The sequence below is a fragment of the Pseudonaja textilis genome, chromosome 1 (genome assembly GCF_049901715.1).
Source record: "Pseudonaja textilis isolate UNSWEBS1 chromosome 1, rPseTex1.2, whole genome shotgun sequence".
Taxonomy (NCBI): Eukaryota; Metazoa; Chordata; class Lepidosauria; order Squamata; family Elapidae; genus Pseudonaja; species Pseudonaja textilis.
Genome location: NC_141990.1, coordinates 227,369,634 through 227,391,231, shown reverse-complemented (window position 1 = coordinate 227,391,231; position 21,598 = coordinate 227,369,634). Strand labels below are relative to the sequence as shown.

Below are 21,598 nucleotides of genomic sequence, written 5' to 3'. Positions count from 1 at the left end.
AGGTTTATGGTAGAATTTTCTCCCCTTAAAGAATATTTTTAGTGGCCACTCCCAAATAACTCCTTTCAAGTAAATATTTATCTTCCATGTATCTTTTTTATTTCATTTTAGGGTAAGCGTTATAAAAACTCCTTGGAGACTGTGGGAACTCCAGATTCCAGCCGATGCCGGAGTGAAAAGAAAGCTATTAAGTAAGTCCCAATAGGAACTATTGGAGTGAATGGGTTTGAGATGTTTGAGTTAGTCATTGCATAAACCTACATACATCATAAGAATAGATTTAATATTATACCTTCAAGCTACCTTGTATCTGAAAACAAGGCCCTTCCAGTCATTTTGATTACAGTGATCCAAAAATTGCATTCCTATCTGTTCCACAACCAAGTATAAGTGCAACTATGCTCCTTATACTCTTGCACATTAGTCATATTGTTCACTTTGGTTAATTGTTCCTCTGTTTCCATAAATACTACATTGTTCTTCGATCAGGTAACTTTCTTTCATTATTCAGCATACTTATATTTTTCTTTTGTATTAGCTTAGCACATTGACTTACCTAGATAGTTACCTTCCTTTCTTTACAATATCTCATGTTTCATTATTCTAGGGTTACTGCATACCTCAAGATTTCAGAATCTATTCAATTCTTGTTATCCATCTGCCTTCCATCCTGTCCCTGGCCCATACCATGTACAATTATTATCTGTTCCTTCCCATATCATAATCTCCTATCTTTTTTTAAATACAGTCCAGCTTAAGGAGTCACAAAAAGGGAGGCCTTCCTGTTAACTGTTAGCACATGAACAACCAGCTGAACATAAACTCCCAAACAGTCTTTCCTGCTATTGTAAAACATGTCTTGTAGGCACCATTTCAAAACATTCATTTGTATATAAAACCTAACACATGCAAATGTTGTAAAATTGTTTTCTCTTTTGCATGTTTTATCAAACAATTTGTAAATGGTTAACCAATTTCATCCAGACACATTCCTCTTTTTCAGATGGCAAGCTTTCTAAGAAAAGCTCTATGTTATTTAATGTGTAAACCATTCTCACTTGTTACATTCTGGTCAGTTGAAAAGATTAATGTTTCTTCCATCTTTTGACAAATGATAAATTCTGTACCTGGAAGAGCAGTCCATTGATGTTATCAGTTTATGGTCCTCCAGATTTAATAGACTAGAACTCCAAGCAGCCCCAAGAACATGGCTGATAGGGAAGGGTGCTAAAAATTGCAGTTGAGCAACATCTGGACCATATGTTCCCATCCCTGCAATAGGACTTAATCTCATGGCCAGCTGTAATATCAAAGTTAGCATCCAGAGGAATAGAGAAGATTATTATATAAACATAGATGTTTATATAGAAGCCTCTGTAATAAGTGATTTAGACGTACAAGGTTTAGTTACACAGAAAAGAATCAAACCTATCCTTTAGACCTTGCTTATGAAAACAAAATAAGGACACATTAATAGTAACTAATCTTTTTCTGGAACGTGATACTATTGCACCAAACAGTGGGATATTAGAAGTTATTTCCTTGATAGAGCAATATAATTCTACACATAACTCAGCTGACAATGGATCATCATTCACCCATTTCTTTTACTTCATATTGCAAGGATATTTTAAGGTGAGTTAAATTTTTATGATCATTGCACATAGCAACACATCACAGTGAAATAATGTTTCTCTGTCATGGTCCCATAATTCAAATTTTTGATATCTAGGCTCCCTTGTAAGTGGGATTGAATATAATCTCATCTCCAGGAATTGTTAAAAATGATACATGGAAAGCATGATTAAGTAATAATTTCCATAAAATAGCTGTTTCACCTTCTAATATAATCACACAAGCTTTCCCACGGTTCTCCTCTGACATCTGCCTATGGGATTCCCAAATCTAATTTTCTACACTAAAGAGCACTGCAGAGTTTTGAGATTTGCTTGATGACGTTCAATGAAAAAGCTGGATGAAGGAACCTTGCTTATTGGCCCTGGAGCTATGGTGATTTAGTAAAAGAAGTGTTACCTTAAAAAGTATGGACACCTGCAATTCTGCCTGTACATCTTCAGATGAGTTGATAAAATCAGTTGATAAAATTTCTGTCCCTCTGTGTGCATTCATGTTTGTGCATGCCTTTATATGTAACTGTGCATATATATATATATAATTGTGTATAATATATAGCTATTTATGTGTTTGTGTGTGAAAAATATGTATATATGTATGTTGAAGATATGTGTTCATATATACAGATGTTGTTTGTTAATTCCTGGATGCATGGTCTCATCAGTAGCTTATGGTTCTAGGTGACACTATTAGCCAATCCTTCAACTAAATCAGAACAATGGATGCCATGCTCCAAGGCCATGATAAATGTGTGAACCTGATCATTATTTCCCTTGTGCTTTTGATCTCTATAACTTATCTGGAGGTCGTGGATAATTATGCTGAGGGTAGAACAAAGCCACTACAAACAATAACCCTAAGACCTTTCTTCCCAGGGACCTGCCAGTAAATAGTTACAGATATGAATAGAAACTCTCTTTTTACACTCTGCAGCTGCAAAATGTTCATTTCTTAGTCCCATATTGAAAAGGTTCTACAAAAACTCTGGCCCAAAGGCACGACGAAGGAAACAGGCAGGCAGGCATAATGAAGAGGTTCGTTTGTCTACTTTTTTGCAACACTTTTCACTTTTCCCGCCCATTTTTGGTATCTTGTGGATGAACCTTGAGTTCCTTGATGAACCTCAGCTGTCCTTTATAGCAGCAAGCTTTTCATCTTCCCTCTATACATGTCTCAAAAAGCCATTGAAAGGCTTTTAAATCCTGCAAATGGCAAGGACACTAGGTGAGTGGTAAGATAAGTGGATGCAAGCAGGTAGCCTGCAAGGTACCTTTGATGTCTCTAATAAATTTGTTAGACAGCCCCTTGACTTCAAAAGCTATTGTGAAATCTTATATGTTGTGACTCAATTGCCATTGGAGGCACTCTTAAATTCAGGAGGAGATGGTTGGTTAGGCTCTAGCTGTTTACAGAATGGGTGATATAACCTACTTAGCAAGCACTGTGAGCCCACAAACTCCAGCCTGAGGCTGATCACCCTCCTTGGCCCCTTCTGCACAGCTGAGCAGAAGATCTACACAAGGAAATGCCAGGTCCCTCAGGCTGAGTAGGCCTCTTCTTGAGGACAAGCATCTAAAGTTTTATCACTTCCCATGTTCCAAAGCAGTAATGACAAGGTCAGGAAGAACACTCCAAGCCAGCTCTTGCTTCAATTAAGGTTTTTTTCCCATTCAAGGGACCACTATTGCCCCTCCCCATTCCTTCAGAAACAATTTGAAGCCAACCCACAGTTGTGTTTGTGCTTACCAACTTAAAATGGCGATGAGCAACACTGAAGATTCTGAACTTATTTGAACGTTATTAGAGACATAAACCAGGAGAATGGTTGAGGAAAGAGAATAGAAGAATGTCAATAGAAGAATGGAGTCAATGCAAAGCTGTGGCAGTCCAGGTAAAAATACTAGTTTGGCTGCAAATTCAGGTACTGTACATGCAAATGGGTCTGGAACATCACCATTATCAATAAATTAATTAGGTTCAGAACAGATTCAGCTGCTGCAAAGCCCATTTGTAGAAGTAACCCTAGATTCAGTATGACAATTGAGCATTGACTAAGATTCCTCCATAACCTTGATGCTGTTTTCCCACCATCACTTTATTATACATCTGATGAAAGAAATCTAAATAGCTACCTAAAGATAATTTTCTTTTGGATAATAATAATTGGGTAAAGAGGTGCTTTTCTCCAGTTTGATGCACAAATTCTGTACAGGAAACCGGAAAAGATTCTTTCTCTGCACAACAGCAATAGTTTTAGCTGATGTTCCCACTATTTTATCAAAAGTTATTGTCCAAGATACTGCTTTGTTTTCCACACTACCCACTTTGGATGAAAAAAATACAGGAAGGCAAAAATCCTGTCCCCCAAAAGGAACAGTACAGGTAAGAGACAAGGTAGAGTCCTGAGGAAAGAGTCTTAGAGTCATTTAACAGAGGTTTCTTTAACACGAATCCCTCTCTCTCTTTCTCGTTCTCCCTTAACATCAGCTCTGGAGATGCCTGCTCCTATCTTTTTTCAGCTTTGCCTTAACCTATATATCATCTGAGTGCGTATGTGTGTTTGTGTGAACACATGGGTATGAGGCACAGAGCTTTACCTTCCACAGGAGGAGAAGTCAACACTAACCTTGCTGTCTCTCATTTGGGTTATTTTTTTTTTCTCCTTCCTCCCCTTGCAGGAATTTAGATTCTCTCTCTTGTATTTCCCTTTGTTTTTTTTTTCTCCCCTCTCACCGGCTGATCTAGTGATCTAGACAGAGACTTTTGGAATAACAATGACAACACAGTGCAGCAGAAATGGAGTTCCTACCCTCCCAAGGAGTTTATACTAAACATATCACCTTACGCCCCATATGGTGATCCACGACTTTCCCTCAAGTGAGTCTCTCTTTAACTGATTTGATCATACATAGTGAGTATATGCACACCTCTTTCCCACCCACCCCTTCCTGCTTTCCTCTTCCCCCTCCTCTTCTTTCCCTCCCCTGCACTCTACTCCCTCCCCATGGACATATGGCCATGGAGACGAGCAACCCCTCCTCCCTTCTCTTTCTACCCTGCTCTTTCAGTGGTTCACAACTACTGGTTGGTACCCTTGGAATATCAGGCTTGTGTTTCCATTACTCCAGGAACTCTATTACCTGGGGCTCAAATTTTAGTCCCAGTGAAATGGAAAATACTGTGCTGATAGGTTTGTTGAAACCAGATTAAGTCATTGACTCATTAAAGTTTGAAGTAGTCAATCATACAGCGAATTTAAAAGGTGGTTTGGACCTAATAAATTCATTATGATTTCAGCCAACTGAAAGGGTTGGCACTGGATAGCAACTTAAACCCTTAAATCCACTTCAAAAGCCATTGCATTCCTTTTTTACTTAAGGTCTTAGCCCAGGCTTTTCCCCTGCTAGGCTTATATGGTGCTTCCAGTGGTTTGAGAACCACTGCCTAGCAACTCACTGAGAAAGGCCAGCACCATCCCTCCCTGTACCCTGGTTCCTTCGGCTCTCCTCTCCCTCACCCACCCACTCCTTTTCTGCAGCACAGGATGGGGTTGCCCGTTTTGGTCACCCTCTCAGCGTATTCTCTGCATCTGCACTTTGTGGTGGTGGTGATGGTAGTGGTAAGCTCTCTCACTAACATTGCTTTTTTTCTCCCTTCGCCTGCACAGTGCCTCTCCTAACAGTCTTATCCATTATTCAACCCTTCGTTGTCTATGGAATTAACTTTGGCTGCAATCATAACTTCACAAGCCAGGGCTGCCTGCTGCCTTTGACTGGGACAAAGGCTCTCCTTGGCCCTTTCTTTTGCAGTGCTGATCTCTCTCTTTCTCTCTGTCTGTCTGTCTGTCCCTTGTCTGTCTCTCTTTTCTCGTTCTCTCTCTCTTTCTCTCTGTTCTCCTCTTCTTCATGTGACCTCCTTCTCATTGCCACCTGCCACCTCTCTTTCCTGACATACCATAGTGGCTCATTGCTGTCAGGTGCAAAGTTGGCTGCCTCAGCCACAGCTGGGTTGGCAGGAGAGCGAGAAGGATGCCACGGAGAGAGGCAGCAGCTCCGAGAGGACGGCATGAAGAGCAGCGTGTCTGCCCACAGCGAACCCAGCATTGGGAAGGCGGGGAGAGGCCGATGGCAAATGGTGCAGAGCCACCTAGCAGCAGGGAAGCTCAGCTTATCCAAGTGAGTGAGAGTGCATCCCAGGCCTGGCATGACCTGGCCTGCTGGCCCCAAAGGCATTGCAGCTAGGAGCATGGAAGATAAACGGGCCCAAATCCCATAATGATCTTTCTGCTGAAGTCCAGACAAGCACCGAAAAATATGAGGGCTGTCATAATGACACTACAACAGAATAGTCACAGTGTGGTGGGGATAAATAAATCTTGAGGGAGATGGTTGTGTTCTTCAAAAAAAAAAGAGGGGTGAGTTAAAGGCTTGAGAGAAGAGCTTTTTTACTTTTTAATGCTTTGAGATAGATTGCACATAGATAAGCATGTAAAAGCTGGTCTCCAGTTGGGTCAATCTAAAAGTCTTTCCATTGACCACAGCTTTTTCATCAATGGCTATATTGCTGGGTCCTTCACAGTAAATATACTGTGAGACACAGCATAATTCTAGAATATACTCTTTAGTCATGTGATTTATTCCCATCCTTCTGCAGTCACAAAAGCATTCAGTACCTTGAGCAAAAAAAAAAAATGTGTTCATGTAATCCATCATTTCTAAATCTAACTTGAATCCAGCTTTCATTGTTTACTCTTTTGCAAGAGAATCACATTGCAATATCTCAAAACTGGTGAACTGTTGTAGAAGGGAAGGAACAACTGACTAGTAAAGCACTTTTTGTATCAGATATTCCCTAAGGAACTCCCTCTAAGGAATTTCTCTGTGAAATCTGTTATTGCATTATCTTCTTAGTCATTGGCCAAAGACTGATGACCTGGAATAGGGGTTGTACATTTGATGATAAGTAAAATTCTTGTAACTAAACTGGAAAAAGAATTGAGGGACAAGAAAATACCTCAGTTATCCATAATTTTATCGCATTTACTTGCTTATTTTCATTATATTTTTTTAAGTGTCCAACAAGGAAGGAAAAAACAATGGAAGCTGAGTCTGACTGAATTCCAGTGTTAAATATAAACCTAAGGCCCTAATGGCTAATCTTCTCTTAGTAAAGCTTCTTTTATGGAATCATTAAGATAACTTGTATTTACCAGACACTTTTGATGGTCAACATCTTACAAGCAATTTTGGTATTGTCAGACTCTGTTCCTCCTCTTATGCCTTTGCTTGTTTACGTGTCTGGTTAGGTAAAGGGATATAAGAGCAGCGGCCTTCACTTACTGTATGTATGACAATACAGATTGGGTCCAAGAAGAATGATCAAAATAGTAGAAAAGAGAACAGGCAATAATAAAGGTCTTGCTAGAAAGGGATGCCCACTCCAGAATCTTTTCCTCAGAACCCCATAAAAACCTGAAGTGCAAATTACTAACAGTTATACATGGAGAAAGTTGCACACAATGAAGGAGCTTTGGTACAGTCTATCTTGTGCTATGCAGTTCCCACCCCTGAAGCAAAGGCACATTCTGTGGCAAAGGCAGTTTCCATATCAGCATGTGCTGCTTTGATGGAAACAGCATACAAATCTCATGCTGTATGAAATAATAGGATAATGATTTTATCATGGATATTTCTAGGCTGCCAATCGTCATTTTTAAAATGATTATATTTCATTAGTCTGCTGAGAATGAAATATGCTTTGCTAAATTAAGGGTTTGTAAGCTTGGAGACATCAGAGCTAACAAAGCTACTATTGACACCATAGCTAAGCTCACCTTGCCACTGCTATGACTTGCACGATTACATTATGGCTCTTCCCATGACCCATGGAGCCCAACACGTTTGTCAGTGACCCAATAAAACTTTCCCTACTGCCTGTCCTTCCCACCAGACCAGTTATCAGACTAGTATCTCTAAATTCCAGTGTCAGCGAAAAGTTCCTGAAGCTGGGTCTTTTTCATTTCCTACAATTTGGAAATTTTCTTTTAGAGTTTTTAAGCATATTTGACAATTCTTTGATGGAATTCAGCATGGTCAATATAGGATCTCTCTGTGGTCCCCTCTCGAAGCAGTGATCTGCTTAACTTAAACAACATGTGCCCTGGGATCATTTTGGAATTGTAAGCAATCAACACTAGCTCTTCTGATCTCTAGGTCTTCAAGAGATGGCTTTGCATATGTTAATGAATATGGAAATGTTTGAGGGAAGTTGTTTCCTAATGCTGTTTCCTGTTCTATTCTCAACTGCAAGCTCATGGTATCCAAACAAAGTAATATCATCAAAAATACAGATCACTATCAGAAGTGGCTTGGATTGATTACATTAAGTTGGAAGAGTTCTTATTCCTATGATAGAATATTTTATCATCTCCATAACAGGAAGCAAAGATTTGTCCTAAGGGATACATGCCCACAAAATCATTCACTCTGAAGTCTACCATCAATTGCTGGCCTTACACTTATCCAGAATAAACGTGGAACTCAGTTTACTTTGTTAGACTATGTCTTTTAAAACCTTTGGGTTTGTGATACCTTCCAGGACTCTATTCTACCTATTTCAAAGCAAACAAAAAACAGGTTCCCTCTATTCTGTCACCATTTATTATCATGCCAAAAATGTAAATGAATATTTGGGAGGAGTATTTATCCAAGATGTAAATGAATACATAAGCACTATATTCATATTTTCCAGAAATTTAGTCCCAGACATAGAGGGTTTTTGATCATATAGCACTTTCTGTGGAGTAAATCAATCATATATATATCTGGCATGTGTGTTTTTGTGACTGAGTGCTACTGTGCTTTGTCTGTCTGTCTGAGATAGCCCTTCTGTTCGTCTGCTTGCACAGTGGCCTTGTGATAGAAACTGTATGGGAGCCATTAGAGGTATCTGCAGATATGTCAGAGGGCCAGGTGTGGCAGAGGCTTCTACCCACACATTATTACTTTGATAGAAATACATGTGTTCTACTTACTCCCAGCCCAGAGGAGCCAATTTTAGTTTCCTTTGACTGAGAGGCTGAAAACTGAACTAATTTAGGATTTGATAATAAAAAAAACCCCAGAAATAAGGTCACTACATGTGGAGCAAGCAGGGAGGAGAAAGGCTGATTTCTGTCTTTGCCAAGCAGGAGGAGGTTAAGCTAGAGGCGGCCAGTACATAAGTAGAAGTACCTAAAACCTGGACCAAAGTAGGAAATGGAGAGAGACGTGACTCATTTCTTACATAGATTTTTACAGTTCTTTTTTCTTTCTCTGCCTCTATCTATCTATCTATCTATCTATCTATCTATCTATCTATCTATCTATCTATCTATCTACCTACCTACCTACCTTCACCCTATAAAAACTCAACCATTATTTTGTTATGACTTCCCTAAGCAATTCTGCTGATTTGAGTAAAGATGGTTTCAGGCCAAGGTCAGTAGTAGGCAAAATATGCTAGATCCCCAACTGCTCTTAGTTTCTGAATATTCTTAGTTATACTAAAGAACTTATTTGGCTTTGCTTTTTACACAAGTGACATATTTTGTGACTACTTGCCCCATCTGGCTGCTCTAGAAAAAAATGTTAGGAGCAGTAAGTCTGGTGGGTGATCAGCTGACTGTGCTCCTCTCTGCTTTCACATGTTCATCTTCCTGTATCAGTGATTGGCTCCCTTTGTGAAAGAGGTGGTATTCAGCAGGTTCTGACCAGTTCTGGAGAACCGGTAGCGGAAATTTTGAGTAGTTTGGAGAACCGGTGGTAACCTTCCCCCAGGAATGGGGCGGGAATGGAGATTTTACAGCATGCTCCCCCTGTCATGCCCATCAAGCTACGCCTACCAAGCCATGCCATGCCCTCCAAGCCACGCCCACAGAACCGGTAGTAATTTTTTTTTAATCCCACCACTGCTTTGTGAGATACTCAGACAAATGGCTAGCCATGCCTTTTAGGGAATACTGTACTCCAAAGTAACTTTCCTAATTGGAATAGTTTCACCAGTTTGCTTATTCAACCACCCTGTCATATTCTGCATTTTCCATACTTCCTTTTGGCCCGTTCAAAAGTCCAGTTTTCAGTTTCATTGCAAGCATGGTTGTTTATAAATGGAGTTAAGTATTTTTTTAAAAAAAGATATAGAAGCTAACTGGAAACATATTCTACCAAAACATGTATTCTGTGTTTCAAATAAATGATGCAGGTGGATGGTCCTTGCAATCTGAGACACGAATAGATGTATAAGATAGATTTGTATATAGACCGACTCATATTTAGCCCTACAGGTAGGTTCAAGAAAGGTACCTGTCTGAGCCCCTGGCAAGTCAATGGAGATGATGGGAGTTATTTGATATGAGGGGACAGCCTCTCCCGCCCACCATTCTTCAGATATTTTCAGTAATTTAAAACTTGCACAGTATATTTAATTCCTAACAAAATGTGCAAGGGCAGCCGCATAGTAAGCGAACAGCCTTGATCATGAATTCCTTCTAATCCCTGCATGTTTCTTTCTGCATTGTCTTATGTCATTATGATCAGCCATGCCTGTTTTTCTCTTGTAGTTGGCTGTATGGGTAGCTATGTTGTGCACTGCGTTACTCAATGGCTTGTCCTATGTGGTTAGTTGTGACAGCTTTCCCTACTTATCGTATTGTCTTTCAAGCTATATGTTCTGTCCTGTGCTTCACTGTCCACAGGCTATAGATCATACCTACACGGGTTCTCTCTCTCACATCTACAGAGTGTGGCCATCTTATATTTTTCCTACCTATCCCTCCTGGTTTGTTCCTCCAACTAGGCGACTAACTACATGTTATGTGCAGATGCATCTGTTAGAGTCAATCAATCAATCTATTACATTTGTTAAGTGACTTTTGCCCCATTTTATGATCTTTCTTGCCTCAAATTGTTCAGTGAACCACCGCATTCGATAAGTTAGTAGCCCAGCTGTTAAGTAAATCTGGCTTCTCCATTGACTTGGTTTGTCAGAAGGTCACAAAAGGGGATCACATGACCTTGGGAACACTGCAACCATCATAAATCTGAGTTAGTTACCAGGTGTCTGACTTTCAATGCTGCAAAGGTCGTAACTCTGAAAAAAACTGCCTTAAGTCACTTTTTTCAGTGCCCTTGTAATTTTAAATGGTCACTAAATGAACTGTTGTAAGTCAAGGAGTACCTATATTATAGCCACAGGCCAGAATTAAAAATTCAAAACATTAAAATAAATAGAACAAAGCAGAACAAAATGTAATACTATGTTATAGTTAGTGGTGAGATCATCAATGGGCAGCCAAAGTCTGCCCGATTTTATGGATAATATAGTAGAATTTAACTGCACTTGAAGAAGCTGTATCATACACTGATCTGATAGTAATAAAAAGAGATCAGAATTCTCAGATATTTTACCAGGTAAGGAATTATGATTCCATGAATCCTCATAGAGGGTACAATGTAACAGGATATGAGTTATGGTTTTAATCATCCCTTTTCCATAGGGCCACAATCTCAGATCACATGGGACAATTTTGTATTGGCCTCGCCAGAACTGCTATGGAGGGAGCATTGCAACATGCTAGAGTTGGTGCCCTCTGCCTTTTAGAGTGTGCTGCATAGGTATCCCTCTGGCTTATGAGTTAGTTGGGAGACTGCTCAAGAAAAGGTTCTTACATAGAGCAGACATCTATTAGAAGGGTCTCGGTACCATTTTAGTTTCATGACTTTAGAAAAGACTCTTTTGACAAGACAGACAGGGTGTTTTAAGATGGGTGTGCCATTTCTTCATTACATTTGCCTCACCAAGAGGCTTATCCAGGGTGCTTGTGTTTACACTCCCCTGGTTTTGGACTCCTGAGTTTCCTTTTCTGAAATGGTAATTCTTACTTGGACAAATACCCCTAGGCCTCTCTCACACTCTCTATAGAGATATGTGTGTATATCTCGTGTAGTCAGACTCCTGATGGCCACTTCAAGCATTACATTTTTCAAAAAAAGACATGCCTCTAAGATGTTTGCTTACAGATGTATATATCATGTAGATGCACTCATTGAGAAGCTGTTCTTGGATGCAGATATTCTTCACTGAGTATATGTTCAATATTGCACAAAAATGTATAACTTTGTGAGATGTGAAACGACTTCCAAATCAAATCCACTAAGGGCCATAATGAAAAAAAAAAAGGCTGCAATTTGCCTGAATCCATAGAGATAGCCTTATGATCAAAAATTGTGAATGACATCCAATCAGGTAGAGCCACACCAGAAAACAGTAGCACTGCTTTCAGACAAGAGACAATGGGCTGTTTGTTCCCTTACTATCAAGAGTTAAGAGGAAAGCTTAAGTGCAGAATTTTCTGCCTTATGATGTGCTTTTGAGTTGCTTTAGGGGGATGAACAAGATGTGAAGGCAAGAAATCTGTGACATTAAGCTTTGGTCCTTGCCAAACAATCAAGAAGTAAACAAAGTCCATTTTAAAGAGAGCTAGGGCAAGATCAGAGAGAGGAGTTGAATCTCTTCTCCATTACCTCCTCTGCTAAAAAGAAACACCTATAGGTACATGCTCATAGTTCTACAGAACCCTTTCCTTGGCTTCTTTTTCCCTAGCTGACCAAAATTAAGCTCAGATGGGAGCAGGGGAAAAGTAACCATGGAAGAGTGTCAGTCATAAATAGGAAATAAATGGTGAAACTCCTGCTAACACATCTTGTCTTCCCTTAATTCTAGCAACACTTTGACAATGACAGAAGCTTAAAGAAACAGACATGCTAGTAGCAAAGCTAGTTCTTCCCTCAAGCAGTTACCTCAGTTTCCTTGCTCAAAGAGGAAAAAGGACAGTGTTCAGGAACAGCAAACATTAAACCCAATACTCCTGTAATAATCCAAAATAGCCTTGCCTTAGTTGTAGGGTTGTCATTGTCTCTAGACAAGTTCCTGGGGCTTTCACTGCAACTTCAACAAACCATAGAACGTGTGTTTCTGGTTCTCAGGCAGTTCTCAAAAGCATATAAAGCCAACGGTAAAGAGGATAGGCACCATTATTACATGTAATTACCTAAGAATATTATAATGTGCTCTGGAGGACAGTACTATACCAATTCAAGGGAAAGATGGGGCTGCAACTTCATTGGGGGTGGGGGAATGGATTAGGATATGTGACAGTTCTGAATATCGCCACCATTTCAAGGAATGGCTTCAGAGAGAGCCAATAGGGAAAGCGATTGTGGAATGTGTCACATGTCATAAGCAACCCATCACGGGCACCAGGGAATTTGCGTTGAGAAAGCAGTCTAATTAGTTTTGAAATGAGGATTGGCATTCTGATTCTCCTTACAAGCTTGGGAGAAAGAAAAGGAGAAGTGGCTTGTGAGCACTCTCACACTGAACCCCAAGATTGGAAAGGATCTCGTGATCACAGAAGGGTACAAAATGGCCACAGGACAGGGGACTTTTGCTGCCAAACATTCAGAATTAGAGGCACAGCTCCCAAGGACAGTGTGTCGCTTCCAACCATGCCTGGCTGAGAGAATGCTGTGCTGGGGCATCTTCTCTTTAACACTCTGCTTTTCCTTCCTCCGATTTTGCCCCTTTACCTTCTTCTCCTTTTTCTCCTTTTCCTTGCCCTCCATCTCCGTAAGTTTTGAGGATTCCACCATGTCCACAGCCACTACCCTTGAGTATATCCCCACCTCAGCAGGAGACCCGAAATGCCAGCGCCCGCGCACCCTCTTGCGCCAGCAAAGCCTCCAACAGCCACTCAGCCAGCATCAGAACCCCAGCCACAGCCAGCCCACCACCAGCCAGAGCCTGGGTCACCTGCAGTCCCACACCAGCTCCTCCTCAGCCACTGGCAACCCTCGGGGCTGTCGGAGTGGGCAGTCACGGCAAGGGACCTCCGCTGGCTCCAAGCAGAGGACAGCTGGTGGCCGTAGCCGCTCCAACCCTGGGAGCTGGGATCATATGGTGGGGCAGATTCGGAACCGAGGCTTGGATATGAAATCTTTCCTGTAAGTTCCTTTGCTCTTTTCACTTCCTTTCTGTGTGACTTGCATTTGTTTATTGTTCTGTTTGGTGAATGTCCACTTGATAACTGCGGTGCAGTTAGCTTCAAGCTGATTGCAGACAAGTCAATAATTTGCCTGCCTTATTAGTCTGTCCTTTGTGGAGAAGCAACTTCTTCCTTTAAACTCCTCAGAACTTGTAACATGATGTGGAAGAGTCAATTCCCTCAGTAGAGAAAAGACACTTCCTAATTCCAGAGGAGGAGATTTTTCTGACTCTTACCTATTGCAACAACTCTGGTCCTTATACAGTTTCATTTCTTAACCTTTCCAAAATGCTTAGTGAAAATCTTCAAACATTTTTCATTTAACAGTCACAGACATAGACTTGCTATCCTTTCAGAAAACAAGTACAGCCTTAAAAGTGTTTAGAATATGGAGAACAAGGTTTCAGAATAAGGGTCAAATTGGACAATCGTCTAATTAATTTCCTGTCCGGGTAATGTAATCTTCTGCATCATTTGGGGGGGCGTTTAACAGAATTGTATAATTGTATCATATCCTCACGTTTTCAGAAGTTAATTGGGGGCTTCAGGGGCTAGAAGAAAGAACCACTGCCACAAGTCTACCAGTTTGTGGAGTGCAGTTTGCTCACCTGTGCTGATTAAGGACAGAGCCATGCCACTGACTCTTGAGGGACTTGAACTGCCTCTTCGCTCCAGAATAATTTTTCCTTGAGTGGGAGGGAGAAGAAAACCAAGTGCTAAAGGAAAAATCTTTTTTATGCACTGATCTTACAGGAGAGCTGGCAAATGTCTCTGCAAGGGATGCTTCACTCCCTCCTTCTCCTTCACAATTACGGTCTTGGTTTTCTTATTCATGACATCCTGCCTATCCTTCTTGCTGTGAGCTGTAAAAGATTTGTCAGAGCAGTTTGAAGTGTGTGTTATTTTTAATCTGTTTTCAATACTTTCCCTGTTGATGACAGTTTCTAAATTCCAAGCCCAGAGAAATAATCTGAAGCTTTGCTCTTCCCTTATCTAGAGGTGTGACAAAATCCATTATTTTCTTTGGGATGGGATACCATCAACTATCCTTTACATTTGGTTTCCCTGTTTGGTTTCTTTCTATTACCTGTTGATCTAAATGGGACATAGCAAAGCGAGGTTGTGGAGTATGTAAATACCACAAAGTACATAGACATGTGTGTACTTGTTTGTTTCCATACCTGGAAAATCTTAAGTTGTATTTTATATTCCTGTAACTGAACACTGCACTCATATTTACATACAGCTGCACATCACTGACAATACAAACACAAACACATCCGTATAATACTAGCACTAATATATTCTGCTTTCTTTCACCAATAATCAGGAATAGTTGAGATCAAAGATTCATAGAGATAACTGGTTTAACCAACAATACATTGTTTAGTGAACCTTACCTCACAATTATGTTTCAAGGTGCATAAAATTAAAGCAGCATAACAGGTCCAAGCTTGTTAAAAATCTTTTGTTAATCAGCTTGCAATTGTTGCAAGAAAAGGTGTACAATTGTGTCTATAGTGTTAGGAGAACAGAACCATCATAGAACTATCTTGTAAATGTATTATATAGGAACAGTGTTAATTACTAATAATTACTGTTGTCTTTAGTTATACATATATTCCCAAATAGAGCTAAAAGACAGTGATGAGTTACCCTTGATAGATAATGTCTATCAAACTTTGTTGCAAATAAACATAATGATGATGAAAATGGTAGCAGGATTGAAAGGTAAATTACATTATGAAAAATCGGAGGCATTGAATGTATTTAGTGAGAAGAAGATTGAGAAGAAGGAAAAATATTATTTAGAATAAAAATAGAATGAAGAATTACTCACAGAAATCAAATAAAGTAATGTGCAAAGGCTTTTCATTTTAGAATATATTTTGGTAAATATTTTAACTTTAACATCAGCATTTGAGCAATGCAACATTGATAGTAATATCTGATGTTCTGAAGTTTTCAGGGAACAGCTTGACAAATATTTTTCAGAGCAGGGTCTTATCCAAGATGGTGTTTAATGATATTCCTTCTAGTTTGTTTTAAATTAATTATTGCATTTAAAATATTCCTTAAGTGCTTTATTGGTACAGCAGAGATAGCAGCTATTCTTCATAGATACTTTCTGTAAAAGATAGATTTTTTTTTGTTGGAACAGGAGACAACAATTTCTTGCTTTTCCCCCAGGCTAGTTTTTTCCATTTATTTATAAAAGAAAAAAGTAGCTGGATGAATTGATCTGTCCAGCTTGCATTGGGAATAGACATTTTGGACAGAGATTGAACTCAGTTGTGCATAAATGAGGCTGCACTGAGATACTTTTGTCAAAGATTTCCAATAGTGGGGTCCAATATTTAATTGATATATATGGCAGTGTTTCCAGTCTTCAGCTGAAACATGCACATTATGATGATTTATCAATACAACAATATCATGATACCCATAACATAATCAATTTTAGGCAGGCCACTCAATATGTTTTCTTTGGGCTGGTTTTTATCATTGCCAATCTTAAACAGTTTTCCGTCATTGGAGTTAGGGAAAAAAAAATTTCTATCCATGCTAATTAAATTGTAGTCAGTGATTTTTATTTATTTTATTTATTTATCACATTTGGAACCTCGTGTCTCCCTCACATTCCAATAGTGATAGTGATGGTGGTGATGCTTTCAAAATTATATATTTATCCAAAAGAAAGAGAGAGAGAGAGAGAGAGAGAGAGAGACAGAGACAGAGACAGAGACAGAGACAGAGACAGAGAGAGAGAGCTCAGAGTGGTTTACAAAAAATTCTAAAAATAAAGATACAGTAAAAGATACAGAATATCATAAAATGCAGCATTCAAATAATAAGACTACGATGCAGAAAAGTCAAAGAAAACAAAAGATGAAGAAGTGACCAAAAATGACTTTAAAGAGGACAAGGAAAGTAAAATGTGTTTGTCTGCTATTGAAAGAACATCATAGATAGTGCTAGACAGGTCCTTTAAGAACTGTGGAACAAATTCATTATTCATTTTTGTTTCTCTTGTCTTACAGATAGAGATAGAAATAGAAATAGAGAGAGTGTGGCATAGAGATATAATCCTACAGAGCCAGTGTGTTTACTTCCTAACAAATCAGCTGAACATCTAGAAACTGTCAGAGAAAAGCCTGCAATCATTTAAGGCAGCAATTTTGAGAATTCCAGCTGAAGAGCCTAAGCAACTCTTCCCTTCCACTTATTGAGGAAGTGGCCAAAAAAAATAAAGATGGTTCCATCTCCATTCTTGCTTTCTTCCCTGGTTGTCTTGGGGAGCTTTATTTAAAAGAGTCAACTACAGTGCCTACATTAATGGCAGAATGACCCTCTGTTCTATTTTGAGACTCCAGAGAAATGGTGGAATGGCCTTACAAAGGCTTTGCTGCATTGAGAGAGGTAAAGCCTGAGAGATAGACAATAGGAAACTGCCCGTCTTGCCTAAGCATCTCAAATCGCAAAACTGAAGTGACGAGGCCAAAGCCCTATGTAGAAAGTGCCTCTAGCTTTCTCTTCATTTACATGGTTCCTGTTTTATAGATGAATTTCATTTGAGCTCTGGGGGATTGTGGTCCTCCCTGCACAACATCATTTGCTTATTGATTGGAAAAAAGCTTCCACTAAATAAGAACAAGCTGCTTAGTCCAATTGATGTTCCTTCTCAAGAAGCTACAGCTCTTTAGTACTCTCACTCTCCTCGCCCAAACAGCAGAAAAGCCAATACCTTTAGGTTTATGTTTAAAATGAGATTTGGGCTTCCTTGTAACCAGTGCTGATGCATTTATAGGCCCAAAGGAGGCTGCAATAATAAGGCCTTGCTGTCTGACATCAGCAGGCAAAATATTCATTGTGACAAAGATCACAGCTGCACCTTTTTAAAAGAGTTGTTATATGTTACAAATTTAGAATGAAGATTAAAAACCTCATTTGAGTCAACGACACTCGAGCAAGGGTTTGGGTGTTTTTTTTTGTCAGCAATAGGAAGTGTTTTGTTACTGTTACTGTCGGGGATGTTTTTCAACCATTCAATCTAGCCAACGACTGGGATTCCCTAAAATCTCCCAACCAAGAACTCACCAGACCCAAGTGTTGATCTCTGGTGAACCCTATACACTGTATAGTATACAGAATAGACCAACAAAGTTTTAAATCCAAAGTGCCCCTGCATCCAACCTTAAAAATAGTGTGCCAGGCAGGGATGAGATTCTACCAGTTCGGACTGGTTCTATAGAACCAGTTGTTATGATTCTGCGCAGTTTAGAGAACAGGCTTGTGCCACTGACTGGCCACGCCCCTCTCCACCTGGCCCTCCCTGCCCAATCAGTCTTTATTGTGCATGCGCAACATTGGCCCGCCCAGTCCACTCCTTAAGGTATTTCTTTTTTTCCCCCTCTCAACCATCAGCTGTTCCTATGATTAGCTGTGCTGGGATTCTCCTTGCTTACTTACTGCTTCACCGAGGAGGCTTCCCTGAGGCCCAGGAAGGTCTTCCTGGGCCCCAGGAGAAGCTTTCTGGGAGCAAAAACACCCCCCAGGAGACTCCCTGAGGTGTAGGAGGCCCCAAAACAGAGCGCAGGGGGTTGCTGCGTGCCCCCCTGTGCTCATTTTTTTTCCTTCCTGAGCCCCAAGGAAGCCTGGGAGCAAAAATGCCCCCCCCCCAGGAGGCTTCCCTGAGGCCCAGAAGGCCCCCAAAATGGGGGCCTGCAAAAAAAGAAGTCACACCCACCCAGTCCCATGGTCACATGCACCTAGCCATGCCCACCTAGCCACGCCCACAGAACCAGTTGTTAGAAAATTTGAATCCCACCCCTGGTGGCAGGTATAAAATCTGTAGTATAAACAATAAACAACTTTTCAATATAAATCAGGGGTGTCAAAGTTGCAGCCGATGGGTCAGATGCATCATGCACTGGCCACGCCCTCCCCTGTTTTAGTGAAGTGGGGGGAAAATTGCAATAAGTTTCATGACGACAATGGGACACCTCAACTTTGGCACCTCTGATATAAATGGACAAGAGAAAAGCTAATTAATCCATTATTTCACAAGAATGTCACAAATGAATCTCAAGCAGAGACAGAGACCCAGCCCTTCCCTTGCTGTGAGTGTTTTTTTTTCTTTTTCCTCTTTAAAAAAAACTGGTCCTAAATGTTAGCCAATCTCTCATTTTTCTCTTTAGAAAATTGATTAGTTATAACAACAACTTCTTTCACTAAATTTAGCAAGGAAGTTGGGAGTACCCAGGAACAAAATAATCTTTATAATAATTTAATGAAAGTTATCTAGAAAACTGATACTTAAACATCCGTAAAAGAATGGATCTCATCTAATGCTAATGACAAACACTTAATCTTGTTATCAGACATAGAAGTGGGCAGGTACAATTGTGTACTCCCTTTGATCAGTACCTATCAAACATAATACAGCTTAGGCCATTTAACTATTGGCCAGTCTTGATCTGAATGCACACGTTGTATATTGTATTATATGATGGAAATAATAAATAGTTCCAGCTAGATGGACAAATTGAATCTCTATGGAGATTCTCCTTCCTTGCCATTCTCAGTGCTAATTTTCATGCAGTGCAGGACATCTGGGGAAAGACTAATAAGAATGTCAAAATAGTTTCCCCTCTTCATTGTTACCTGTTTCCCTTTAAGTTGGGTGAGGTTCATTTTCGAAATTCTGTATTTTAAAATAAACCTTGCCAACTGGCATACTTTGAACTGGAAAAGATGGTGTACTCATAGAATGAGATCAGCAAATGAATTGCTGTTCTGAACGTGCCACGCCTCACCTGAAGGATGTGCAGCTGAAAAATGATGTTGCCATATGAATGTGGTTGTCACCTGATAGGTGGAAATCACTGCATGGTGGGTGGCAAAGAACCAGGTTTAATTTAATGACAGCAGATATTTCCTTGGTCTTCACAGTTCTTGCTGTTGTCAATGAATACTTGGTAGGCTTTATTCTAAAGCCAAGATACAGTGAGCAGTTTGCTAAAGCAATTTTTTTTAGTGGAATACAGATCCTGGTGAGATTTGCCTTTGTATTTCCATTTGCATTCTTTCCCCTCTGCATTTATAAGATATACCTATACCCCAGATGCTGTTATCTCCAAGACCTATCTTTCCTGATCAATCTAGCCAAATATGAAAAGATAAGAAGTGCAGATTAACAGTCTTTGAGAAGCCATGTATCGCCCATTCCAACTGAGAATATTCAAAAATTGCATAGTATAAATATATAAGGGAATATGCAGAGAGAAGGATTCAAGTCCTGTGGAAAGTTTTCAAACTCCAAAACTGTAATTCTTCATTGTCTTTCAGGAGTCTATATCACATGGTATTTCTGAATGTATAATTCATTTGAAACAGAATACAATCTGTCCCCATGTGGTAGTAAATGTAGTAATTAGTAACTGAGAAAAACAGGCACTGAGAACTAAATATGAACTTTACATGATTTACATGATATGGTTTATATTCCCATACAATAAATACTGAACTTGCTATTTCTCTGCTGCCAAACTTTTCAACTTTTGCAGTGGATGCAGAATCAAGCAGTAAATCCTTAAAAGTCAGTTTGCCTTTAATTTCTGTAGCCTCTTATGCAGCTAACAATATTGTAGTTAGTGGTAACATATTTTATTTAATAAGATTCTAAGAATAATAAAAAAAACAGCAGTAAAAAGCTTAGAGGTTTAAAACACAAGGCAGGAAAAACAAAAACAAATCCATGGAATAAGGTCATTAAGTAGAAAAGCCTTCAGGATCAATGAACAAAAGCTGACTCAATTCCCAATGTATTTTTTTTAATTAACATATGATCTAAACTTATTATGAAAGTTTATTAAGGATTGCATCACATAATAATGTTCCACTAAAACAATTTTTTCCAATTACTGCACGGTTCAATGCTGAAAGCTGTGAGGAATGCTCCTCCTCCTCCATGTGACTCCTCCATAACATTCCCCAGATTTTGCTCAGCCTCGTGCGAGACAGGCTGTTCTGTTCTTAGCTCCTTGGCCGAAGCAGGAAAATTTCGATTCTCTCAGCTCTCTCAATCAGCTCTAGATCAGCTTTCTTCCAGGTTTGAAATTGCTTTCTCCTTAGCCCCTGCACAATTGCTAAAATTGGCATTCTTGCCACTAAGGGGAAGCGCAGTTTCGCCCCCAAGAGAGGCGAAGGGAGGGCCAGTAGCGATCCTTGCACTACCTCCCATAGCCAAAATCCCTCTCTCTGCCTTTAATTCGTTGCTGCTTTGTTTTTCTCGCTCCATTGCACAGCGGCTTGTATTTGCTTGCTCCGTTCAAGTCGTACCACGCTTCCCCCCCCCCTTCGAACGCCGCCATTTAATTTAACAGGAGAAAGCCTACTCTCTCCTTCCCTGGCCACCTCTATACATAGAGCTTTGGCTTCGATCGGCCAGGCGGGGAAACACAGCGTGCTAGTGGCCACCATTTTGGAGGCTTCCTCGTGGCACACGCCATTTTGTTTATTACTAAATTGAGGCTGTGAGTGAAATTTATTCAAAGCAACAGGCCCTCGCCTGGCTTTTTCAGAGTTATTATTCCCTAATTACTAATTGTGATTGTAATCAATTGGAACACTAGTTGGCTCAACCCCACAGCTCATCTCCAGCGGCGCAGCAGCTGCACCCAGGCCTGGTGTCTGCCTGTGCAGAGAGGCTGCTGAAGGCCCTAGCTTAAATTTCCACCGGGCCTAGGCATTTCGTTATTTGACTAATTGGCTCTCTTTCATTATCCCAGCAGCAGGGATTCAATTACAGCAACTCATATCTCATTATAAGCATAATATTGATTTCATATTTTGGCAGTATAATATTTTAATACTCAAAAT

At 40.0% G+C, this 21,598-nt stretch overlaps 1 protein-coding gene across 6 annotated transcripts in view; it reads left to right on the top strand.

Annotated features, from left to right (window-relative positions):
* Positions 1-21,598, top strand: part of SYT7 (synaptotagmin 7) — a 297,640-nt gene that overhangs the window by 206,901 nt on the left and 69,141 nt on the right. For 2 of the 6 annotated variants that reach the window (XM_087920840.1, XM_087920841.1), the window contains 3 exons: positions 112-191; positions 4,381-4,512; positions 13,308-13,676. In XM_087920840.1, the coding sequence (XP_087776966.1) occupies positions 112-191; positions 4,381-4,512; positions 13,308-13,676 (581 nt within the window). Of the gene's footprint in view, positions 1-111; positions 192-4,380; positions 4,513-5,594; positions 5,811-13,307; positions 13,677-21,598 lie in introns of all 6 variants that reach the window. The other 4 variants (XM_026720139.2, XM_087920842.1, XM_087920843.1 and 1 more) reach the window with 4 other exon arrangements.